The 27,549-nt window shown below is 41.3% G+C and overlaps 1 protein-coding gene across 1 annotated transcript in view; it reads right to left on the reverse strand.

Annotated features, from left to right (window-relative positions):
• man1a2 (mannosidase, alpha, class 1A, member 2) overlaps positions 1–27,549 on the reverse strand; it is a 131,261-nt gene that overhangs the window by 80,158 nt on the left and 23,554 nt on the right. Inside the window, exons 3-4 of the mRNA XM_012852461.3 lie at positions 20,063–20,324; positions 2,132–2,228 (exon numbers count right to left, since the gene is read on the reverse strand). Of these exons, the coding sequence (XP_012707915.1) occupies positions 2,132–2,228; positions 20,063–20,324 (359 nt within the window). The remainder of the gene's footprint in view (positions 1–2,131; positions 2,229–20,062; positions 20,325–27,549) is intronic.

Below are 27,549 nucleotides of genomic sequence, written 5' to 3' on the forward strand. Positions count from 1 at the left end.
GTTTGAAGTGTCTTTAGATAAAAGAGCAGCATAAAAAGACACAGCTCCTTGTCATATTTTTATACTTTTTGACAAAGTAAAAAAAAAAAAAAAAAAAGAAACTCTCTGGCCCACTTCAGGTTGTGTGATCTGTATCATCACAGGCGCCAGCTGCAGGGGAGGATATCAGAAAACAGCATCTGAACTTCAAACGTCAGACATGAGAGGTTGTATTGGATTGACCCCTCGGTGGGAAAAAGAGCTCTGCCAGCAGCAATTTCTCTTCAAACAAGAAACCTCTCGTGACAAAGACCTCAGCAGGTCACTGTAAACACAGCGGGGCTCCAGACAAAACCATTATTCTGTGAAATGGTCACTGTTTAAGACAACAAGTCTTCATAACAAATCATTGATGGCGCAAATTTTCATTTATCAATCTTTAAAAACAGAATTATGGTCCAAATAATAAGCAGAGAATCTTTTAATCATCTATCAAAGATGTAGAGTACCTTAGAAATGTATTCTAACTCCTTGAACAGTTTTCTAAAGTACACCCATACACGTATGTATTTTACTGATATTTTATATCACAGATCAACACAAAGCTGTATATTAAATACCAAAGGCAAATAAGGGTTTAATATCCAATCGCAGGTTTTGTGCATTTGTTTTTGTGTTCCTGTTTCATTGTACTCTATTTTTTTGGACTTATAGTCAGGAGCGACTCATTTATCAATTTTAAATGGTAAATCATACCAACATGAACCAAGAAGTAACCATTACCGTTACAGCCTTAAGAGGGCTAGCTAGGCTTGTGAAAACAAAGTTATATCCTAGTCCTGTACCACTTAAAAACTAATTGAAACAACTTATAGACAAAGACTGAACACATTTGTACGTTGTTTCGCTGTTTCACGCAACAGAGCATTGGGTGGTGCAACTCAAAGGGACCGCAACAGAACCCTGTTATTGGGCTGTCAGTGACGCTAATAACAGCTAGCGCTAGCTAACAGGTCTGTTGTCCGGGCAGGTTATAACTTCGCTGATGCACGTGAGCTTTATGTTGCTCTGAAAAATCCGTGTCACACTGTTAGCTTAGCATGTAACACAGTTACGCTCAAGGACTAATTTCATCCTCCCAGGTATGTTCTATGTTATTCAGATGATTGTGGATGCTGCTGTGTGATTTAATAAATGGGTTTACCAGATTAAATGTCAATTTTTAGTATTGATAGAGTGAAATACATCTCTAAATAAATGTACATAGTCCAGTCAGTGTGACATATGTTTTTTTCCTCTTTATGGCACATTTCTTGACTGATACAACTTATATTCCAGAGAGACTTATAGTCCAAAAAATATGGTACAAAGTACCACAAAAACCCAGCAACGTTTACAGCGCAGCAGACTTTGGGCATATCAATTCATTAAACTTGCCAAAATGCAGGGTTACTGATGGGGATGGGGTGTTCAGGGTTATGTTTAGAGCTGGTTGTCTGCAACACACATCATTTTACATGAAAGGCAAAGTTTATTTCCTTCTTTGGATTTTTATTTTTTTAAAATAGTTTGTGTTGCTCCGTCACACAAAATGTGTTCAAATTTGTGAATGTCACAGGACCAAATGTAGAAAAGTGCATGAAAACTATTGTAAGGCTGAGTGTAAGAAACAGCAACCCAAGCTCTCGAGGATGAGAACACAAAGACGCATAGATATGGAAAATAAATCTTTACCGATCACAGAAATGTACATAAAGTACTTTGCAGAGAAGTTGACACATTTGTGTCACTCTTGCAAAACTGAATGTCATCTGAAGTAAATTCATGCCTATAATGGAAATGCAGAGTTCAAAAAGATAACTGCAAAGATTTCTACATTTCCCTAGCCTACATGCCTGCGATTTTCACCTTTCTTGGGCTTCATCTTTTTGCCAACACTGTCTAAAATGATGTAAATCCTGCTGCAGGCGTTTTCACATAACGCTGTGCAGAAAAAAAACAAAAACTGTCCTTGTGTGTGTGTGTGAGAGTGTTAACAAGACAGAGTGTGTGTGCAGTCATGCATGCATGCATGGGTGTGATGTACACCCGTGTGGGCGAAGAGCCAGTGGGCACGGAGGCAGACAGAGAAGGGAGCTTGTGTTTGACTTACCAAAGATATTTGTTGAATGTCCTTTCTTAGCGAGGGGCTTCAGCTCGTTGTGACCCCAGCCGTATTGTCTGTAGCTGTCCCATGCATGTTTCATCATCTGACCAAAACAAAAAGGACAGAGAAAACAAGGATTTTAGAGGAGGTCATGTCTCTGTGTCCTGATGTGGGGAAACACCGCCGCCACAACTCTGGCCTCAAGCTTTGGATGTAAAACAGCTCAGCTGGATGTTGATTAGAGTTGTAGTCAGCGTTTGCTTTTCTGCAACAACACATAAAAACCAGTCTGAGTGGTGGTCTTGGGAGTGAGGAAGACCATGTAAACGCAGAAATTTAGCTTCCAAGACTGAATGATGAAGGACCGTGGCGTAGGATGCGTTCTTTATGCAGCTTTGCACTCACATGAGCTGCTTTTCATGGCAAGGTAATGTCACTGTTGTGGCAGGATTAAGTAACAGCCATAGATTAAATTTATGCAGAACAGTAGTCGTTTAGAAATCAGTAAAATTATTAAACATTTCTAAACTGTAGGTTACATCTTAATCATAAAGGAAAAATAGTGAAAATGTCCAAGTTGAGCCCTGGTGTCGTGATTTGTTAATGTTAGAAGGTCTTAGAATGTGAATGGGAAGGTGTGTTAAATTTGGTGTCACCACTCTCACCATCTTACCGCAGGTTCAACATGGCACCTCATGGCAAAGAAGAAGGTTTGGCCCTAGGCTCGCTAGATCCGTTCCCTAAGCTCCCTGAGGGTAAAGGTGCTGGACTGGCCAAGCATGTGTCCAGATCCAAACCCTGTCGAGCATCTGTGGGACATCCCCAAGCAGGAGGTGGAGGAACGTGAGGTCTCCAACATCCACCAGCTCCATGATGTCTTCATGGAGGAGTGGAAGAGGATTCCAGTGGCAACCTGTGAAGCTCTAGTGAACTCCAGGCCCAAGAGATTTATGGCAGCGCTGAAAAATAGTGGTGGCCACTCAAAATATTGACACTTTTGCCGTAGGGGTGTCCTCACTTTTGTGGCCATCATTTTAGAGGGAGCATATAATTTCCACTGATTACATTGTATGAAGCTGTTATATCTTCAGTATTGTCCCATAAAAATATGTAATAAAATAGCTACAAGAATGCGGGGATGTACTCACTTTTGTGAGATAGTCTATATTTAAAAAAGCACCAAAACTAGGAAACCTGTGCAGTCTATTCAACAAGAAGTCAGCTTAGTATATTCCTTCTGTCATATCTTTCTTCCTCAATGCATCTTCTGACACCAGGTGACCTTACAGAAGAAAAAAAAAAAAACCACTTCATTCTCCACAACCTCTCTGAAGAGGCTCCAAACAACAGAAATGTGAAGGAAATAAGGACAAAGAGCAAGGCATTATGAGATGAGCCTTGACACTGAGGCGCTGATGAGAGGAGATGCTCCAGGGGAAACAAGAGAAGAGGCCGGAGCCAAGGAAAGAAATGGTGCCAGGCCCTACTGAAGCTGAGCTGCTCGCTTCCTCAGGCTGTGCTGGAGCTGGACACATCTACCCTCTGGGAGCTCCAGTCAGTCACTGTTCAGTTTAGCGCAGCGCGGTGTAAGGAAAACATGACATTGTGACTCATATTGTTTAAGATTAAGCCACATTTTCCTCTCTTTTCCCCATCATCACAAAGCCACTAACTAGTCAATCTACCAAATACGGCTTTCTACGCCGTCAATTCTAGGGTAGCCATGACACAAAAATGTCAAACTCGATACAGATACTAAGACAAATACTTGACACCATTTTCATTACCTAAGCAACATGTTTAGAAGGCACAGGATTCTGGTTAATGGCAAAAGACTTATATTTACAATGACAAAAGTAGCGTAAATGTGAAGTGGGCAAAATTCACAAGTCGGGGACAACTCAGTGCTCGTTTAGATAAATGCATAATTTAAGTCTCATTCCTCCGCTTGGTAAAACAGTAGACCAGGTAACACTAATAGTATAAGCGCTGATATCCTCTATGGAAGTGTGTACCTTTGATTCAGTCATGCAATTATTTTATTTTCAGTGTTGTAATGTCAGCTTATAGTGTTAGCTGGTAGCGCTAGCTTGCATTGGGCATCATTCAGCATTATGTTTTTTTCTCTATCTGCCATATAAGGAGCATTTCTCCATACAACCCGTTTGAGTTTGTCTTGACGATAAAGAAGGTCTTTGATATTTTTCTGGTTGTAGTCGACATGTTAGCAGAGATTGTTGCAAAGCTTTGCAGCTGCAGAGCTGCAGAGATGCTCATTTGATGCAAATGAGCATCTTTTAACTATCAATTATATTAAGATAATGAGTTTGACAACCGTAGTCACTCCTGATTGCAGTACTGCACACACAGATACTGCACTGCCAACTGTAGCTTAATGTGTCTTTAGTGTAAAAGTGCTTTGAGTAATCAGTATGGGCAAAAAAAAATAAATTAGAAAAAAAGAAAATCGGCCAATACCAATAATGCCGTTATATCGTGCATCCCTACAAAATTACTGTATTTAATTGGATTTTCCATTTCATAAACCTAATCTATAAAAGACTAGCATTGCACAACATAAAGTAAAAAAGTCTTCCCAGTAATGACATTTTCTCAGCTAATTTTGTGAATATAGAACATTTGTTCCTGTTTAACTCCAGTAGCTTTTGTAGTTTATCCCCATAGCTGTGATAGGAGTGTGAGCTGGCAGCCATAACTAGGCCAGTAGAAGCTGAACAAGCCTCCAGCACCAATAGGAGTATGACGCAGCAGTTAGCTTGGTGACGGCCTACACTGATCAGACTTTCTTGCTTTTAGCCAAGCCATCTTGGCTTCCAGGCTGCCTCTTCGTGCAGCCATGTAAAGCGAGGAGTATCCAGACCCCCCCCCCCCCCCCCCCCCCCCCCTATTCAACCTACTCATTGGAGCAGGCTTGAAGCCAAACTACTACAGATGAGACCCAGGAGCAGCGTAGCGTTCTGGGCCTCGTGGCTTTCCATGATTATTACTCAAATAAATACACACCGTGACACAGACACTAAAACGTTGACAGGCTCGCTCTGATGCGGGTTGATTGGCTGTGTCATCAGATTTTGATTGGCCCAGATGCCAAGGACAAGCAGTGCAGAGCTGGGCATTTGGCACTGTTGACAAATTGCTCATATATAAAAAGGGACTCCAGAATACTAATTGGACATTAAGATACCATATTCCAAGATTGATTCTGAAAGGTCCTGTTTGCCAGCACTGGGTCTTGGGAGCCTCTTGAAAATGGCTGAGGAGAATAATTGGTTTGAGGTGGCCCAAATGGCTGGCTCATTGTGTAATCAGAGCCAAATCTCATCAGGAACTGGCAGAGAAACAGAAAGACAGAATAACCTAGAAGTCTCAACGCCAAAGTTTGCCACCTTTTGCATTGATGTGGGCCTCCACATACTGTCTATGATACGTTACCTCGTCAGGATCATTCAATTCTTTCTAGGCATTTTTTTGTTTTGACGCCGAGTTTAGACGTTTTCCACTTTGACTGTTGTTGAAGGCTGAATAATGGCTAAGCACAAAGTTCCCAAATGTACATTTGATAATGAACTGAAAACAAGCTTTATCATCCTCTGCCAGCAATAGACATTACAACTGAAGACTCAAATGTGACCCAACCTAACCCTTGGAGACCCATTTATTGTGTCACCCACCTGTCCTGGCCACTGATCACCAATATTCACCCCTTTTCTGAAACCTTAAAATTCAATTTGTGTCAGTTAAAGTCCTACTTTTGGGAGTGTCAGAAATCGGTTTGTAATTTTTTTTCAAAGTCGGTAAAAAGTTATAAAAGAGGATTTTTTTGGCATGCTGGCTGACTTGCAGCACAAAAACTATCTTCACTCAGTAGAAAACAATAAAACGTAACTTTCTGAAGCCAAACTCGATGGGATTTGTGTTCACAAAACACATCTCGACTGTGACAAACCTGAAGGGACCAAGATTGTCCTATTTATTTAAAATGGATGATAGACAGCTAACAGAAAATTAAGCTCACCATAAAATACACATTCTGTAAAAAACTTGGGGACATTTTTTTCATATTTAAACAAATACCTGTGTGCATGTCTTGTTGATTTAGATTCAATCTTTCTCATTCTCTGTAGCATGAACTGAAATTTCTTTGTTGATATAACCTTCAAAATAAAAGCTTTGTTGTCGTTGCACATCTTACACCGCCAACGAATTTTGCTTTTAAGCAGCCGACAGCAGGCTCTACCTGAACATAGCGTTTGACAAAATAAGCAAATAGCAACTTCTTACACAACTTGGGATACTAAATAAGCAGCTAAACAACAAAACATTAAGATCTGCCAAGCAGTGTTGTAGTCAAGTCACTATGCCTCGAGTCTGAGTCCAGGTTCGAGTCACCAGTGTTCAAGTCCGAGTCAAGTCCAAGTCATTAAAAAAAAAATCCGAGTCGAGTCCACTACTCATCCGAGTCAAGTCCGAGTCGAGTCACTATTGATCGCCGTGACGTGTGATGTATGACATGAAGCAGTAACATTCCATTGCACTAATAACTCTTTCGCTGTACTTACCCTTGGTTTTACTCAGTAAAACTACCGCTTTTTCCAAGTCTAAGACGTCTCCTAACCATGGTTTTTAAACATTGTTGTTATGGAACGCGCAACAGCGACTCGAGGTACGCTGATAGCCCGCATATGAAGGATGTTAAAGCCGCAAGCGGCGTCGATCGGCCCTCGCAGCCAAGCTCACTCCGGCCTATTGGCCACCGCTGCGGTGCCGGCCGGCGGGCGGGGTTTGCGCACCGCCGCGGTGACGGCCGGCGGGCGGGGTTCGCTCACCGCCGCGGTGACGGCCGGCGGGCGGGGTTCGCGCACCGCCCGCCACCGCAGATGCTGTTACGCATTTTCCTCGCCCGTCCACCGGGCGATTCCCACAAACGCGTTCGGCAGCATTCCACCATTACTCACAACAAATCTGGAGCAGATCGGTCGATGCAGCGAGGAGATACAGCCGTTGGATAATGATAATGCATTTCGCCACCGGACCGGACTAAATTGTTCGGCGGGCCGGAAAATTTATACCGATTCCTGGACGGTGACTACAAACAGAAAAAAACTGCAAATGACTCCATGAACGCCGAGCAGGAGAAAAACAACGACTTACCTTTCTATCAACTCGGCCAGTTTTCCAGTCTTTATAAGCCCTCGACACTCAATCCATCGTCTGAGCTGAACGTTGGTATGTTGTTCCACAGTTCTACCAGTAAAATGGGCGCCTGGACATCCTCTTGTGATAGTTTAACAGCTGTAAAGTCGGTCCTATCGTTTTATCTGCTGCATGTGTAATGGCTGGTTGCTACGTGCGCTCTCACACTGTTTGCCCAACCTTAGCGGCAAGGAGCGCTGCTCATGAGATGGTGACGTCACGTGCGCGGTACGACATTTAGATATTAAAATCATACACCAAATAATATTCTAATGACATATTAAAATTATAGCCTAATGATATAAAAAAAAGTTGAGTCTTTTTCTCAATTTCCGAGTCAGAATGATCTGAATGTAGGAGTCCGAGTCCAAGTTCGAGTCATCAGTGCTCAAGTCCAAGTCAAGTCACGAGTCTCTAAATTTAGCTAAAGACTCGGACTCGAGTTCGAGTCTCGGACTCGAGTACTACAACACTGCTGCCAAGTAAGACCTTGAAAACCAAATTTAGTGGGTGTTATTCTATCTTTTTGCTGTTATGTATCAGAATAATAAAAAAATAATTTAATAATCTTATGAATTACATTAAAACTTATGCAAACTGTAAAAACAAATGTGTCATTTTAGCAGGAATGTGAATAATTGTCTCTAGTTTAAAATGTTGCGTAAATGCTGAGGAACACTTTCTCTTTCTTACTCAAGTGTAAGTTTTCTTACTCAAGGTTATACAGTGAGAGTCTACTGAAACTCCTACCTTTGCACAAAAGATGCCCATGAGCATTTATTTCAGAGATGAATTTCTTTTTTTATGAATGCTTTTCAACCCCTGCATAAATTTAATAAAGCAAAACTGTAGAGCTGAGCCAACTCTTGCAGAAGAGTCATAGTCTATGGGTGACCTGATGTTAATAAGGTCAGAATGGGGGGGAATTAAAGGCCTCTGGTTCCCTCCTTCACCAACAAAGCTGATGTTCATGAAACTGGAAAGTGAGAAGCCATGCACATGGTGCAGCATTGAATTAAAAAAAAGTCGCCGTCTGACTGGAAACCACACACTGTACGAGCCAACCTGTCCCAGCTACGATTTCTTATCCTTATATGTGGCTCTCAGGCTTTGAAAACCATCCGACTTTTTAAAAATTTTGCCGAGTGAACCAGGCTTTAGTACATCAACAAACACTTAATGTACTTTGTTTTGACTTGCATAACTAAATTAGGCTTTGGAATAATCCAATTCCTTCATTATTTGTTGAATTAAAAACACACCTATCTAAAGAATCAGATGACAAAAGGAGAAAACATTTTCATCATTAATGGTCAATTTTTGCCACATTTTCCTGATTTCAATCACATGTGCCTGCATTATAATTGGCTGCCGAGATTCTAAAGGAACCTGGAAATTGCTTGTAAAAGTCTAATTGGTGCATTTTCTACTGTTAATGTTCTTGTTTACAGCAGTTTCTCCCAATGTTGAGCTTGGGCCACGAATGGGAAATATTATTTATTATTTATTAAGCGCTAATATGTGGCTTAGAAGCCAGGTATTTAAAATGTGTATTTTAAAAAGAATCCCTTAATGGCATTTCTATTGCTAACACGTATATATTGTTTATATTCAGTCAGGAAATATTTAACATGTTTCAAAATGAATAGCATCTCAGATAAAAGGAAATAAAAAAAAAAATTAAAAAAAAACAGTCTGGGTTTTTCTGCCTCTTTCTCAAAGAAACAACAGCAATAAATTAAATGCTTATATTCCTCTTGTGCAGCACACTCAAACCCAGACACAACCTACGGACATGGTTAAGCACAGGGCGGCAAAATATTCATAAATCTAACCAGGAGCTGCAACCAAGGCTGTTACTCTGGCAATTGTTTGGAGGAAAGGATCCATCTGACAAGCCGCTGGATGTCTGAGGAGCTGGAGAGCTGAGCTGGAGTTATGTGACGCTCCGCTTGACCTCCAGAGTCACTGAGACTGATTTACGGCAGCCGTCCCCCTGCCCTCATCTCCCTCTGGCTCACCTCTGCTAGCTTCCTATCTGGCTTTAACGGAAGGTCTTTCAGGAGACGCACAAGGGCTGTGAGAGTGTGACATGTGAATTGCTCCTTGCAGTAAATACATTCAGAGAACTTAGGCAAAGGGTAGCAATAAATTCCCCATGAAATTGAGGCAGTGAATGGGGCCCTTTAGAGGTGGGTTTCAAGCAGCTATCAAACTAAGAGTTCAAAATGGAGTCTTGCACAGGAATGAAATGATTTCAACCCATTATAAGGTTCAAATAATGATTCGATATAAATTCCAATTCTAGTAGCAAGTTGGGATTTATAAACAGGCTTCATCCAAGAACAATTTGCTCCATTTTTTAACAACAACAACAACAACAACAACCGGGGCTGCATCCATTTCAGGTGACGTCTGCAGACTGCAGGGAGGACAACGGAAGTGTGGTGATATACCTGCTGGGCTGTTAAATTCAATCTGCTGATGGCTTTTCTTCCTTTTTCTATCTGGACACTGACTGAAATTTGGTATAACGGCTACTACTGGCACCATTACACAATCTGCCACTTTCAGATATTACTTGAGTAAATATTATGTCAAAGTGCCTCCATAGAAAGACGTTTTTTCAAGATATTCACTGGAACTCTTGGGTTAGGAATAAGTTATGAGATTTATTAGTATCCAGGTGCAAAACGGATAAAGTTTAAGTCACAGGAAAAAGAAAGTGTACCCTCTTTCAATTCCAGGGTTTCGCTTATGAGGACATCAGCAAACAGATCTGTGCCCGTATTCTAAAAGGATCCTAAGACTAAAAGTAGCTCTTAGTGACGTCAGTTTAGGAAAAATCTTACCACAGCAAGATAAATGTTATTCACAAAGCACCTGAAGAGTGCTCCTACAGGAGTGGTGGGGAGGACTTTCAGCGAGCCTATGAGTCTTAAGCAGGGAAGATGGTGGACCCACCAGCTTAACAGTGGATGGAATAAGCACATAAACTTTTTCAACAGTCATACAATGTAGATAAGAAACTTTTTCATCCACATATAGGGAAATCAATTAGTTTAAAGATGCCTTAATCTGCTGCATTGTGCTTCAAAGTCTGCCTCTTCGCACTGTGATCCAGGGACCAGTTTACCGTTCAACACTCCTCTAGTCTCCTCACAGAGCTGTGTGGACAGAGGTGCTGATCCTCTGTCCCGTTTGGTTCTCCCACCTTTTTTTTTTCCATTTCATGTCGCCATTTTGGCAAATCCAATCACTTTATACAAGCAGTACAAAGTCCCACGTAAAATGCTGACAGGTGAGTACGCATTAATATCAAACATATAAAGTAGTACAATGACTGGTGAGTAAAACCAAATAAGCAAATATAAATCATGATGGGGATGAAAACAAGGTGCATTCAAACATGTTGATGCTGTGTGAAATTTATGCAAAAAATCCTCATCCTGACAAACATTTCTCCGTTAATTTCTCTCCTTTGATTACTAGGAGCGCATTGGTGGCTGTTTTTGTTCGTTTCTTGTATCAACCAATCACAGCTCTGGAAGACAGCGTCACACCTAGCAACAGGGTCCACCACACCTCCTCACTAAGATAAACATTTCTGTCATTTCCTCACGCATCTCAGCAGCGATGTGTACGTAAGACTCGTGGGCAGGAATCTTTAGGCCAAGATAGGATCTCTCTGAGAGGACTCAGAATCTCTGAACACGGACCCTGGTCTTTACCAGGTCTGAAAACGATTTTGATCTAGACACGTCGATGTGTTCCAATGGCCTAGTCAAAGTTCAGATCTCAACCCGATTGAAATCTTGAGTTGTGCAGAAACAAGTGTTTACAAATCTCAAGCAGCTGAATCGGTTCTGTGAAGAGGAGTGGGTCAAAGTTCCTCAACAACAACTGAGAGTTTTACAAACTTATTGAATAATGGGGTGCACTTAGTTTTTCTATGCACGGCCTGTTGATTTTGGCTTTACCTTTGTTTAGCAAATAAAAACAGAATCTGCTATGTTTATTACATCATCCTGTGTAACCTCAGACCCAGTCAAAGACAAGGTCATGTTTATTATATTCTCATGCAGAAACCCTTACTGGGTCTGCTCATTTTGACCTGACTGTTATCGGGACTGTGATCTGCAGGTAAGCAAATATAACCCTGCAGATCCATAGGGTGGCCAAAGAATGATGACCCCCTCCTACTCTAAAGAAACAGACTTAACGGGAAAATCTACTTTACACGATGAATGAATGAACTGATTTAATTTGGAGCTTAAGAGGATTTTAATGCTTTACTGTTATAGTTAAGGGCCTCAGCCAGAGCACCATCGTGAGGTGCCTTTTGATGGCTTTATATTCTGCTGCACTCAGAAATAACAAGGGGTCAAAACGTGGACCGTGAAAAGAGAAAAAAAAAAAGCCAACCTGTAAAGAGCGATTATCATCATCGTTATTACCCTGAAGGCCTCTCTCTATCGAAGATTTCCTCCAGCAAATTAAGAACATAGTGTCTTGAGAATCAATATGCTCTGATAATGCCATCCTCTGAAAAGCCCTGATATATTGCACCCAGCAGAGAAAATGTCTAACATCCATCACAGGCTGCCTGCACTTCCTCTTTTCCCTGGCAAACTAATGTAGCTGCAGAATTCGAGAGACGGCTGTTTTTCTGTCAAGAGGAAAATTGTACCTAAGTTGAGAAAACTGTCTGGGCGTGTTGGAATAGTTTTCCTACTAGATTTTGTGAAAGAGAACACATTTTCACAGAGTCTGGGTGCGGAAATCTCTACAGCTGAAAGATTTAATGAGGAAAAAAAAAGTATAAACAGCAAAAAAGGCATTGCAATGGAATCAAAACTGCATCGTTTGATTTTATACTAAATAAAGAGAAATCACCCAGGTTACATTTGGTACTTTTATTGCCTTAAATAGCTCAGAGAGGAAGCCAACCTGGAGAGAGAGCTTTGGCTTTGAGGCAGCAGCCAGGAGGGGCAGGGTGAGTCCGTCTTCTGCCGGCTATAATGTCACTCTCGCTCAATCACCTGAGCTCTAATAGGTGAAGCTCATTATGTCTGTCCTGTGCTAACGACGGTCAGGATTCTCCCGCTTTTACACCCTAAAAAAAGGATTAAGTACCAGTGCTTCGGTGAAAGACAGCTCAGCTCTTACTTCGTACCACCCTAATGAAGTTCTAAAGAGCTGCACAACATCTAAGGAAAGTCTTTTCTTACCACAGTTAGACTTGGCAGCCTAAAGGTAAGACCAGGGAAATCAGTCGGTGACAAGAATCCAGCAATTTGGAGCATAATCAGATGACAGGTTGGCTTGAAATTCAAAAGTCCAAACCTTTCCTGATCAGTGAAGAAGAGGCGGGAGTTTACGGTGTGTCACTCTTAGTGGCAGAATTACCCATAATGCAGCACGGGGATTTTTGTTGCTTGGTGCTTCGGAAAATGACGACAGTACTTATGAGTACATCTTATATCCACTGATTTTTTTTAGACAAAGCAGCAAAAATCTTTCACTGGAGTGTTTAAAACGGGGCGTGTCGCTTAGATACCTATGGCGCCACATCCGTAGGTATCTGATTGGTTCTAACCTGTTTCTGCTATTCCTGTTAGTCCCGCCCTGCTCCCACCCTTGAAAAATGGCCGCCTATCAATGAATCGTTAGTCGATCGATACGTTTAATTAATTTAAGATTAACCCAATGATCGATTTCTGACTTCCAGGAGCTGCAAGCCGCTCCAGTGCACGCTGAAAGTTATGACTTAAACATGTCAACGGACCAACCTGTTTGCCTGTTTTGGAACTGATCACTTGTTTTAACAGGAAAATGGTGTTCATGGCCTGCAATAAACGCATGATGTCCAAACAACACCTGGATGTGATTATTTTTTTAAAAAGCAGCTCATCAACTACCACTGCAGGAGGATTATATTAGGCTGACGTTACAAACAATCATAAATCACAAGTGGAAACAGCAATAGTCCACACTGATGTGACCTAGAAAATATGTAGTTGGCGGTGAGGGAATAATGGTGAACGCACTCAGTGTAGCGATCCTGTTGTGGGTTGACACAAATTCAAATAATGTATCTCACCTTCTTAATCTACATAATGGTTTTCTGACTCGTTTAATCATGTAAATCATGCTGCTGGCTCACCGCACAAACCATAAGTTAGAGCTGGGCGATATTGAGCAGTTCACCTCGATACCGATAAAACTATATGCTGGATTAAGCCTGCTCTATGCTTGATGCACCGCAACGTCTGCACAAAACCGTAATTTTGGCTTCCACGTTCCTCGGCACGTCTAAAGTTTCTACATCGCACATCTGGGAAAATTTGTAACTACGCGGACAGTCCCACGCGGAAAACATGCCGGATGAGCAAGCACTCCTCCTTGTAAATATAGACATCTTTGTGATTATCCCCAAAAGTTGTCAATTCCTGGCCAGGAATTGCCTTCAAGGTAAGAGACTTAAATGTTGTGAAGAAACGTGTTTTCTACTTCTACATGTAGTGGGGTATAGTACGCTTGGTCCAGGAGCACAACGCTGCCCTCTAGAGTCTAGGAGAACAATGCTACTTCAGAGGAAGAGCCGCATGGAGCATAAATGCCGTAGATGCTGTGTCTCCATGTCTCATGTCCGTGAAGAACCTACATGTGTCAAACATAAAGCAACATTAAGTCAGCTCATGAGTGTGAGATTTGGGTCGAATCCCCTGGGTGTGTGTAGGTGGGACCCGCTGTGTGCTACTTTGTTCAGTCTCCGCTGTGATCGATGCGCTAGTCAGAGAACACGGGTTTACTTTAATATTTATAACTTTCTTACCTCACAAGATGACATTATGCATATAAACAAAAGTCCTGTGCAGTCACAGCAGCATATACTTTTCTTCCACGCACGTGCCCAACACTGGTGTCATTTCAACTTGTCGCCACAGGGGGCAGACGTCTGAAACAATCCTGGACCTTACACTATGCTACTTTAAGGAAAACAATAAACTTGGGCTGCAACACAGGAGACTATAGTGAAATCCTCCCGCCCACAAAGGCATCTCTCTAAAGGCCATAATGACAAATGTTAAATAAAGATGTTGATGCTAAAAATATGGGATGAACGAGGCTACCCGTTTCATCTGCATGTACACTACCAGTCAAACCATAGAATGAGAAGGTGAGTCCAAACTTATGTCTTTCTTTTATTTATTAATTAGCTAGACAAGTGGAAAATAAGTTGTTAATCATGTGAAAAGATGAATTGAATAAAAGGGATAATCATGGATGAAACTATAGCTGCATTTACATGAATAGACCTAGTGTGGAGTAGTTTATGGGAATCGGTCAAACATTGTTAGAAGTTTGTAAAAGAAAGGAAACGGAGTGAGTTCTCTGTGTGAGGGCTGAAGAAGAGGATGGATGTGTATACCTTTTCTGCAGAGATCGCAGGCTTTTATCGGACCCCACTGTGGTCTCAACACACACCAACACCTCTGGATAGTTGTACCTTTCAAACTGTGCAGAAAGGAGACTGCTTCGGTCATTGATTTATCTGGTCTTTGCAGCCACAGTCGATAGCTCTGCAGGGAAGCAGCACATGCTCCAGAGCCAGCTGCAAATCTGTAAACGCTGCCTTTTTCCTCTCTGAAGTCACAGCTGAGCGATTGGTGAGCCAAATCGACAGGCAGCTCCAGGGAGCTCGAGTATTGGGACCCCCTCCTGATGCGCCAACCAGGATCATTTATAGACTTTTTTGTCCTTTGCAGCGATTATGTTCAACAATTAGCTGTAATCACCAGCCAATGTTGGGAAGGCTGAATAACTTTCCTCAGAAACAATCGGAGTGGGTCTAAAAAAAAAAAACTGTTAAATACTAAATTGAAATTGACTTCAGAAAGAGAAGCTTTCTTTATTTACAGAATTAGATTACATCACAATTCGGTGACTCCAAGAGCACATAAAATACCTTAAATATGAATGCTATTATTAGCTGATTGAAGGGAAACCATGTTTGTAAAGACTGAAAGTGCCTGTAAAAGGAATTGTTCCTATCACCAGCCTTTGTAGGCATCTTTAATCTTTCACCAAACATTTCTACCAGAGAGCTGCCGTTCATAAACTACCAAACTGGGTTAGCCTTGCAGATTGGGCTGGCATCGCAGGGTCAAAGAAGAGATTTGTTTCAATTCCAAGCAGCGGCAAACATCAGCTTGATGTTGAGCGCTACATTTAAACCTTGTGTTTAGAAATGAAGTCAGAGGAAGCACAGCTATTTGAAAGGAAAACCTATTTTCTGTTTTTGGCTTTAAGAGAGAGAGAGAGAGAGAGAGACAGTCTTACCGGCAGATAAACAGAAAGCTAAAGCGCTAGAGTATGTATGGAGCAGCTGAAACAACAAGAGAACACGTGTCATCGCGTTTATTCATAAATCCTACTTGGGAGGAATGGGAGCAGCATGCTCAGTTAAGAGGGATATCAAAAATATCACTAATATATCAAAGAGTACTCCGGGACACTGATCAGATTTATGAATTTACACAAAATTGTATTCAGGACAAAAAGCATCACTCTTTCAAAAAAGATGGACTTTGGTACATCTACAAAACAAACCCGAACCCGTTCCATGGGGTTTGTGTATTCATACAGAACTAAAGCCTTACTCAGGACAGCCATGTCTGTTTTAACGGCCTGCCGTGCCTCTCAGAGAAGGCTCTTCCCTAAACAGGCTTAAAATGAGAATAATTAATTCCCTTATGAGGAATACGTCAGACAAGCGGCGCTTTCAGATGGTCGTTTTTGTTGGTGAACCTGCAATCGGTGTTTTCCAACCCATCAGATGTTCACTAAATTGACCTGAAAGACCTGAAGAATAAAAGGGCAGATGAAACCAAAGGCGGTAAACTCTGTTTTCTGTCAGATTCACTGTAACACATCTGCTCTAAAGAGCCGTGCGAAGGGTTTGCTGCCATAAAAACGTCTTATCAAGAAGCAACCTGCGATGGCTGATGTTCAGGTGGATTTTAAAGTGGAGGTGCCCACAAACTACCACAATAACTGCAATAAACTATGAGCTACTGGAGCCATTGGGTCTCTCAGTGCAGCACCTGAACCGATCAGGCATCACATGATGTTTGCCAGCCTAACAGGCGTGGGCCTCCGTTTGCTGCCAAAACAGCACAGACCCACCGAGGCATGGACTCCAGCACTCTCCTGAAGGTCTGCAGTGGGATGTGGCACCGAGATGTTAGCGGCTGGTTGTTCAGGTCCTTTAACGTGTGGGGTGGGGTGTCTGTGGATGGAGCTCATTTGCTCAACACATCCAACAGATTCTCAAAGGTTTCTCAGCATCATCCCAAAAAAAAGGTACTAAAACGCCTCTGCCAGCTTGTCTTCTAGCTGTAGAGCATCCTGGTCACATGCATTTCTCAGGGAAAGTATAGGCACAGCTTATCGTCTGGGTGAAGTAACACACATGGAGATTCCTCAAACAACGCCTCCTTGTTTCATTGTTCATGGACCAGATCTGATGCTCGTTTGGTCGTTAACAGGAGTCTCCATCTGTGCTGCTGGCCCATATATGCAACAGACTGCAATCCACTCTGTATCTCTGCATCAGAACCAACATCAACTGCTCCAGCTTTCAACCCCAGTTCAGAGTATCTAGTAAAATCCTGTTTTAGAAAATTCCCAGTTACGCTCAAATGTAACACAGCCACAGCAAATTGCAAAGCCCCGCTAATTTTAACAGCCAACGATATTCTAATATTATATAACGCGACAGCTTAATAACAAGCCTGGTAGCATCAATAATTAAAATTTTCCCATCATTGTTTAATCCCCCCACCCCAAAAAAAGAAAAAACAAGCTCTTCCTATTCTCAGGCAGAAACTTCTCGGTCACACAGGAAACAGCACAAGACAGCAGAGCTTTGACTCGCTGAAAGTATGAAATGAAGTGGGTTGTTTCCTCCTGAATGGTCAATGAAATATGATTTAAAAGGCATAAAAGCACCATTTCTATAGCAGACGGAGCATTCATGAGCAGGAGAACTCGGGTGAACATGACTAATGTCCAAACTGCTGCATAATCAGATAGACAAGACCTGACCCTTTACAGCTAGCACTAGCATGGACCAAAAAAAAAAAAAAAAAAAAAAAAAAAAAACATCTTCCCAAGAGTCAAATAAGAAAAACCAAACAGTGCTAATAATTACCAAAATCTAACCAATACCCACTGACGTAAGGCTGGGTGATATAAATTTAATGCACCTCACCTTGTAGCACGTCTTACATCTAAATCAACAATATTGTACTTAATATTGAATTCAAGAATACTTTTCTACGAGAATATCAGCTGAGATAATATAAGATGAGAGCAAGTGTGGGATTGTAAAGTTTCACATTCTGCGCACTGGTTCAGGTAGGGCTGGGCAATATATAGAGATTTTTAAAATATAGAGATTTTTTTTAAAAGAGAAATTAGCTGAGACTATATAATTTATATCCAGTCTATGTTGTGCTATAATTATACTTTTATGTATTCTGGCAGGTTATATTTTAGCCGTTTCTCATATTTATCAACAGCTGTTTGTTTAAAACTCTGCCTGTGAGACATTTGGGATAAAGCTTTGATTTAGAGATGCCTTTTTATAATTAGTTTATGAAAAGTAAAACATATCTAGATAAATATGACATATCGACATTCAGCCTGAAATTATGGGGATATTATTTTTGGTCCATATCGCCCAGCCTTAGGTTCAGCTGTTTAACAGACTGGTGGTATTCCCCGACTTTGTCCAAACATCAACCTAACTTTGCGTGGCTCTATTACAGCCGTGTGATTGGTCCAGCACGGAGCAACACGTCGACCCTCTCGCGTACGTCGGTCGAGGAGAAATTATCCCGAGGTATTTATTGCCATTGTTTTATTGCCCAGATACAAAACCTCTTCTTTGCAGCCAGATCACAAGATCAATCCTCTTAAAAACATGAGTGCTGCTTTGAGACCACCAGACAACTAACCCTACCCTAAAGACTAAACGGCTTTCATCTCCTTAAACTCATGGATGCCCATTAAATTGTCTGCAGAGAACAAAATGTCGAACAAAATCAGAGTTACTCCATAAGAAGTGAGCAAAAACGTTGTCGGGGCACAGCTCCATGCTACGTGCAACATTGGCAAGATCATGGATTCTGAAACACCCCCTCTAAACTTGACGGCATCAAAATGCGAGCCAGGCAGCAGCCTGCGAGGAGGGAATAAAAAGCTGCAAAGCTCCTGTATTCCGCTCACACAGACTATTCTGCAGTGTTATGAGGTTTTCTCCTTGGATTTGAGAGGCAATCAGGAAAGGGGGATTGTGCTGCGCTGTTGCCCATACAGCTGCCTCGTTCTTGCTCATTTGGGGGTGTATGGCATTCTCTCTGCATGGCAATTATGAGAAGGAACAAAAGAGGCTTTTAGAGACAAAGGCAGCTCGGAGAGACCGGGCCTGCTCCTCTGCACGCCGAGTGCTCTGACTCCAAGTGCTGTTTCATGAGACACGATATGAGGCAATTATGCGAGGAAACTTGCAGAGAGGGTGGGGGGAGATACGCTGGGGCTGGCATGGTGTCTGAAGAGAACGGCACCAGATAGCACCATCTGCATTCTGCACATGCACTGTCTGTCTGGCCCGCTGCGGCCTTCAATAGGAGCTGGCTCTGAGACAGGCAGCAGGCGACACAAAGTATTCAAGCATACAGTCACAGATGCCCTCTGGCTCTGAGGGCCACGCCTCCCAGTTCAACTGCACCACACGTACATTACAGCAACATTAGTTCATGCTCGTCCATTCCAGAACGGGTGCTACAGCGGAGGATGGGATGTCAGCATCTAAGTCAGGATCAAATCTGAGAAGTGTGGCCTGCTTTTTTGTTCAGCACCCTTTACCCACAATACCCGTAAATAAAATCCAGCACAGCCTGTTCACTTCAGAAGTCCTAATTAATAAAGACTGTGTGTAAATGATCTCATCATAAATCCAGCTATTCTCTAAAGGCTTAAGTGAGTTTGTCAGAGAACATTAGTGAACAAACGCCATTGTGAAGACCAAGGAACACAGCAGAGGTCAGTGGGAAGGGCGTGGGAAGTAAAGCAGAGTTAGGTTGTAAACCAATATCCTAACACCTCCTTTGAACATCTCAGAGTTCTGTCACAACATAAATTAAGGCCCAAGAAGTCCTATTTACAGGTTGTCAGAAGTCATGAGGGAACAAGGTAGACATAATGGGAAACACTAAATATCTTAGAGGCCACAAATGGTTAAACTAGTAGAGAGGTCCACCTTCCAGCAGGACGACCTGAAACAAGCAGCCAAAGCTACAATGAGATGGTTTAGAATAGATCAAAGCATATTCATGGGCTAGAACGGCCTAGTCAAAGTCCTATTCTGAAATCTGTGGCAAAAGCTGAAGACTGATGTCCATAGATGTTTTCCATCTGATCTGACGGAGCTTAAGCTTCTTTGCAAAGAAAACTAAAACTGGAGAAAATTCTGGTCTCCAGGTGAAAAAAGCTGTTAGAGACCAAATGTGATCACGTTCACTAACGCTTCTGCATGACACTGCATACCCTGTTCACCATCACCAGCAGGAGGTGTTGTGCTGGGATCCAGTGAGTTGAATCAAGCCCCCCCATGCAGTAAATCTCTAAAGGGCTGCACAGAGATACTCTTACCTCTCTGATCTTATCCCGCCTTTCTTTGACGTCGGCCTCGGCCGGTTCCCCGTCGCTGACGCCGACCACCTTGGGCATGGGGACGGGCGGTAACGGTTTAGGCCCCGCTTCCTTCTTCTTCAGGTCCTCGATAACTTTAGCCTTTTCTGTCTGAATCTCCGCCTTGAGCTCCTTACGAGACTTGCGCAGCTTCTCTTTGGCCTCCTGCAGCGCTCGCTCGTGGTCGGCGCGGATCTTGTTGCGTAGGCTCTCCTCCTCCTCCCTGCAGGAGAAAGGAAAAAAGGTAGATGAGTCCCGACTGCTACCTGTTTGATTTGGCTAAGAGGGAGAGAGAGAGAGTGCATGCAGGAATAAACTTTATTGAAGTCGATGCAAAAAACAGCTTTTAAGATTAGTTCTCAGTAGGGCTGGACGATAATTCAATACCAATGTATATCGATCGTCAGACGTATATAGATGATAGAAAAAAAAAAGATCAATAAAAAGTTAAATAGAATAACAGTTTTACATCCTTTTGTATTCCAGCCTATCATGTAGGTTAATATTACAGTAATTACGTCCTCCCAACCAATCACAAACACAGACCCAGGAACTAAGCTCCGCCCCCTTTAAAGAGTTTAGAGAGCATGCTTTCCTTTTCTTTTTAAAAACTTGTAGTTTTGGTAAAAAAGTTGGTTGAATAAAGGGTTGGGTTTGATTTCAGTGTTTGTGTGTTCTCTATCTATTAATAGGTTGCTAAGCAACAGTATAAAATGGCCAGAGCTGCAGTTAAAATATTTTGAATTCGTTGATAATTATCAATATTGTTCAATATGATTTCTATTTTATCAATATGCTTTTTTTCTATATTGTCCAGCCCTAGTTCTCAGTATGATTTCTGGCCCTGCGGGAAATTAATTGCGGTCTGCAACGACTGCAAAGAAATATTTCGTGTGAAAAATATGCATCAACACCGCAAAAAGGAAACTAAAAGTAAGTCAAATTATTGTGAAATTAGGGTATTTCCCTTGATTTGAGCAGGTAAATAAGACTTTTTGCCAATGGAATGAGTATTTTTACCCCTAAAATAATATAATTAGATATCCTGCACTTGAAATAGAAAAAATTCATCTCCATCTCATTTCAAGTGCAAAAATCTTATTCTTTTGGCAAATAGTCTTATTTACCTACTCAAATCATGGAAAAAAAATACCCTAATTTCCTGAAAATCTTACTTTTAGTTCCCTTTTTCAATGTCGTCATATATTTATTTGTTGAAAACTGTATTTGCCATTTTCTGTAGTGGACATGCTCAATGAGAGCAAATGGCATAAACTGCCCAACTAACCGCTGCAGAAATTTACCACTTCTCCTTCAGATCATTATGAAAAAAGAAAAGCACCTTTGACTCCCTCCTGGGAAAGCCGAACCTGAACCTCACTAATCCGAAGCAACGTCGGCTCCAGGAAAGAGGACAAGCACAGATGAACCCGAGGAGGAGGCTGGCACTGCTGCGGTGACAGTGAAACATTAGGCTGAGCTTCCATGTGGCGACGCGAGCCCCGGGCTGTTGACATTGCTCTGTCCCATGAGGCCGTACTCCAGTAATGAAAAACAAACACGGCAGAGGTGTCAGCAGGACCAAGGCGCTGTGCTCTTCCTCAAAGGTCACAGAGGAAAGAGCAGCTCTGAGTCTCCCTTAAACGTTTGGTGGATTCCAACAGTGAGCGCTGATAAACGGTGGAAGATCAGCGAGGAGATTTGGCGTCATTCATCATGTTAAGTAGGGATGAACTCATGACAACTTTTGTGTTCAGCTAAGAATACTAATTTCACTTGCTTTTAAAAAGACACAAATAAGATAGTTTAGTCGACCAGCTGTGGTTTCTCCCATCTGCTCTTGACCTCATGTAACTTCTTTTAATAATCTGTGGCTTCAGAGCTGCATGTTTCAAGCCTAGACCTTGTTTGTTACAAACCTAAGCTGCGCTGAAAGCTCATCTTCATCCTCTAAAAATGTTCTCATCTAAAAAAAAAAGAAACAAAATGGCCATCCACTGCAAGTCTGCATCTCTCACAATTGTTATCCCTGCTTTGGGGCCCTCTCCCACCCATTTATTCAATCACGAAACAAATATAAAAGAACAAGGACCAATACAATGGACACATATTTACAATTCTAACGAGTTTAGACAAAGGTAAGCATGTGAAAAAAAAAACAACAGCCGCTCACTTGGCTGCTCAGTCAGCTCAATCTTTTGTGATTTATACAAGAACTAGTGTAGCATTAGCATCCTTTTAATCGATCGGAATAAAAATGTGTCACGTAAACAAGCCAAATTTGGTCGGATTAAGTTCAATCAGAATGAAATTGTATTCCGAATGAGAGCCGTGGTTTTTACTGATTGATAATCCTGAGTGTGCATGTGAGCAAAACTGTCAGGCTAGCGATACAACATTTCTATTCGAAATATTAAAACAGCTAAAAATTGTTATTTATTCAGTAACGTTTCAAACATAACCTTGTGCATGGCCAGCCTAGGTGCTAGGAAGACCAATTAATTCATATAATACTGTTTTGTATAAAATGTTTTGTTGTTCAGCAAAGAGAGAAATTCTTCTTCTATGTTTTGTTAGAGAAATTCAAGAACTGGGAATGTCAGAGTGGTTCTATTCCGAATAAAGCCAGGTGCAAATGCACATTATGATCGGGTTAATTGATTGTGTGCCCGTATAAAATGGTAAAATCTGATTATTTTGTTTTTTAATCCAAATACATTTCAATTCGATAGTGAAATTTTGTGCATGTAAACATAGCCAGTGAAACATTGTAAAGTCTTCATCTTAGATATGACTTAATACTAACGATGCAAAGGATTCATCTAACTCTCTCATGAACTGACTAATGGAGCCTAGAGGCAACTGCGGTAAATAGAGGAGAACCTTATTTTACAGGGCATGCATGGGAAAAAGATAAATAATATTTAACTTCAAAACTTGCACTATGCACCTTTAAGTGGACTCAGACCACAGAAGTAAGAGAAATGATCATGGCGGAGGCATGATGGAACAGGAACGTGAAGAGGTCCAAACGGAGACCGGATTATTTTACACCGTTTAGTGACAAGGATGCAAAACGTGTTTATAGTTGAAAACAAAAAGGCAGAAACACTCAACAAGCTCCTTAAGTTAAAGCTCCAATTCAGCTGTGCTGCATGGAGGAGCAGCATCAACCACTCAACCAAAACTTACTGATGTGCTAGGAAGGCGAGGATGTTATGATAGAAAGGCGGAGGGCGTTGCTCAAAAACAAACATGATAGAAAACGACATGAAGCCAAGATGGTTTATGGTGACGGCTTTGGTAAGGACTGGAAATCTTTCACACGTTATTCTATCCAGCTCATTTGATTGTATTCAGTAACCTAATAGGTTTCTGTTTTATTATGTTTTATAACTATGTCTAAGTTTAATGTGTGAGAAAGCCTTTTTGTTTAGTCAGTCAGTATTTAATACAACTAGTACATTAAACTCAAAATATAATTCTGTGCCTCTTTCTTAAATCAGTAAACAAAATAATCTAGCCCTTCATGTTATGGAAAGACCCTCTTGATACAAGAAAGCCCCGGGTTTTAAGAAAATTGCCGCTTATCGATTAAGCAATAATTGATCAATAAGATCAATCAACTTTAGATTAACTTAATCGGTATCTTGTAATAATCCATAATAATGGCTCGACTTCATTTCTAATCTGTATCCGTGTGCAAAAGTGTTTCCCTAAAACAAACACTTCAGAACTGCAGTCGTTTAGGAATGTTGAAAGTAACTCGGAAGGTCATTAAAACATAAACGTACATGTTTGCTCTTAAATGACCCACACAGGAAATGTAGCAGGAACCGAAGACCTGCTGAGATCCATGTGGTCTCAGCTGAGAAAACGGTTCAGAAAGTTCAACCTCTAAGCCAATAGGAAAACATCACTGATCATGTCTGCAAGTACAAGGTATTATAAATGACTGATCAATAGTATAACTTACTACAGCAACCGTCTATGCAGTCGTTTGTGAAAAACAATAAAATCAGCTGATGACTGGGATCTGCCAATGAGTAAAATCTTTCCCAGTCAGTGAACTAACCACACCAAGCATCAGTGAGTCATTATGACAGCCAGACTCTTCTTGTTACAGAGGAAAGAAGCCCGTTTTTCATAATTAGGTGAGATGAATTAAAGAAATGTAAGAAGTTATTTATAGGGGAACCATCTTCCATGACGTGTCTCTACTCACGCTGTAAGGAAGTGAGGGAGAGCAGCACCTTCAGCAGATAACAGGAAGGCGGAACGGCAAAGCTACTCATCTTTATTCTTTTAAGCTTCTCCGTTGTGGAACAAGGTGAAGCTGGAAACGCTGTCAGCCTGTTGAAAATGTCCCTTTTAATATAAGGACCTAGATTTCCTAAAACAGTGATTCTCAGTCCTGGTCCTCATGACCCACCGTCCTACATAACTTGGATGTTTCCCTTCTGCTGGCGTAAATGAATGAGTGATCAGCAGGCTTCTGCAGTGCTTCGCGGCTCTCTGAGGAGGCGATGCAGTCATTTCAATCAGGTGCCCCGGAGCAAAGACTCGTCTAAACCATCCATGAAGGACAGTGGGGCCTACAGTGAGCCGCATAATGAATTGATTTGCATCCGGCGTCTCGGTATCAATGCGTGCAATGCTGCACTCGCAGCAGACGGCTTGGAAGCAATATTTGGTAACATAGTGTAGTTTAAGTGTCGTGCCAGTAAATTCTATAAGCCAAGAATGTGTTTTTTATACTTCTTGTTTATTTGAAGTTGCCAAGATATGAAACCTCAAAAACAATGGAGAATTTTGATGGTGTGGGGGTGGGTGTGGAAGGGGTTCTTCAAGCAATCCTGTAAGAATCAGTTAGTTTAGTCATCCAGATATTCAGCAATGGTAGTTCAATTACTGTATTCCTGCTACCATGCAAACATTACACGTTTCTTTTTTCTTTTTAGAAAGCAGCAGATTTGCAAGCAGAAGATAAAAGAAGTATTGTTTATCTGGAACATTTATCTGATTTTTGTTGACGAGTTCACTGACCAAAAAAAACAGATTTTGACGTTTTAAAGAACAATAAATGCATAAATAAATAAATCAGTTTTTTTTTGTATTTAGCCTGCCGATCACCAGTCAGAGCCAACAACTCATTGGCTTACATACGTCAACGACGAGTTGCAATTTAAGTGGCAATCTACAGCTTGAAGGAGTATGCAGGTACCTACAGTAAATAATGTCCATCAGTGACTACTGTAATGGATGGTTTTGAAGATAACATAGTTGTGTTGAAGAATAAAATTAGAATGGCATAAAGACGCAATGCAGAAGTTGAACTTTCAGATAATACTAGAACATCTCAAAAGATTTTAATATTGCGTAAAAGTGAATTATCTTTTGCCAGTCATCTCAGAAAGTGAAGCTTATGCAGAATTATTACACATCGTGATATATTCCAAGCTTTAGTTTCTTGGAATTTTGAATATTATGGCTTGCAGATAATGAAAATCTGAAATTTAGTGTCTCAGAAAATTAGAATAGTGTGTCGCACCCTAATCAGCTATTTAACTCAAACTCCTGCAAAGGTTTCCTGAGCTTCTAAATGGTCTCTCACTCTGGATCAGCAGGCGACACAATCATGGAGAAGACTGTTGACTGGTCAGATGTCCAGAAGACGGACATAGACACCTTTCAAAAGAAGGGGAAGTCATAAAGGCCATTGCTGAAGAAGCTGGTTGTTCGCACAGTTCTGTATCCAAGCATAAAAACATAGAAGTAAGGGGAAAGAAGAAGTGTGGTAGGAAAAGATGCACAGGCAACAGAGAAAATCACTTCATAATTAGTGGACTGAGCCTGGAGTTGGAGCATCAAGAGCCACCAATGTCACGTTCCTCGTGTCTACCCACTTTTAAACCAGAGCTAAAGAGAAAAGCAAATGGACTGTTGCCCTGTTCCCAGAAGAAAGTAAATTCTGCATTACATTTAGAAATCAAGGTCCCAGAGTCTGAAGCCACAGTGGAGAGGTACACAATCCACGTTGCTTGAAGTCCAGTGTGAGGTTTCCTCAGTCAGTGATGGTTTGAGGTGCCATGTCATCTGCTGGTTCTGGTCCACTATGTTTTCTGAAGTCCACAGTCAGTGCAGAATTCCACCAGAAAATCCTAGAGCTCTTCATGCTTCCTCTGCAGACAAGCTGTATGGAGATGCTGATTTTATTTTCCAGCAGGACTTGACCCCGCCCACTCTGCCAAAGGTACCACAAGCTGGTTCAAAGTTCATGTGCTTGACTAGCTAACAACGTCCCCTGACCTGAACCGCATAGGAAAATCTCTATGGACTGTTGACAGGAGGAAGATGAGAGACATCAGACCCAAGAAGGCAGATGACCTGAAGGCAGCTATCAGAGGGGCTTCCATTAAACCTTCACAGTGCCACAGGCTGATCGTCTCTATGCCACGGAGCATTGATGCAGGAATTCATGCAAGAGGAGGACCAACCAAGTAATGAGGGCATAGAAATGGACAAATACTTCTCAGAAGCCTGACATTTGTGCTTAGAACATCCTTTTATGATTGGTCTGATGTGTTATTCTAATGTTCTGAGACACTGAATTTTAAGTTTTCTTTACCTGTTGGCCAAAATCTTCAGAAGTACAAGAAATTAAAGCTTGAAATATTTTACTCCATTTGTTAGGCATCTCTAAATAAATTACCGTTTCACTTTCTGAATAGACTGGCAAAAAAAATTACACTTTATTTTTTAGATGTACTAGTAGGGCTGGGTGAGACAAATGAAAAATGGTATTAGTATTTTTAGGTTGAATGCCGATATACGGTATTTATCACAATATGTTTTTATTTTTATAAAGTAATTATAAAAAGGCATGTATGAATCCCAGCTTTATCCCAAATGGCTCACAGGCACATTTTTTAACAACCAGCTGTAACCCTTCAACTTCGACCTACTGGAATACATAAAAGTATCATTCTAACGCAACATAGACCATCTGGATGTAAACAATATAGTCTTGTCTTATATCTCTTTTTTTTTCAATGGATAATTTTAAAATTTCAACATATTTCCGAGCCCTATGTACTAGTATTGCCAACTGGTGGACTTTCACGCATTTTTTTATCTGAGAATAAAAAAAAAAATTGAGATTATTCTTAAACTAGCCATTAGGATTGACATCAAAAGGCAGTTACTTTTCTTTTTATCCATTCCCCTTCAATTTGTCACATTTACGTTAGAAAGCATTTCCTTAGTTCCAAGGTTCACAACTACAGGATTCCAACATAAAGTGGGGGGGACAACATCTGTGACTTAAACAGCAGGTATTATTATCCTGTTTCTGCTACTGGATTGCTACTTTCTAACCTGAGTTTCTGTGATCTAAATGCAATGATGTTAAAAGTCGGCTCACTTCTTCTTACAGAAGCTCTTAGGTC

The sequence above is a fragment of the Fundulus heteroclitus genome, chromosome 7, assembly GCF_011125445.2.
Source record: "Fundulus heteroclitus isolate FHET01 chromosome 7, MU-UCD_Fhet_4.1, whole genome shotgun sequence".
Classification (NCBI taxonomy): Eukaryota; Metazoa; Chordata; class Actinopteri; order Cyprinodontiformes; family Fundulidae; genus Fundulus; species Fundulus heteroclitus.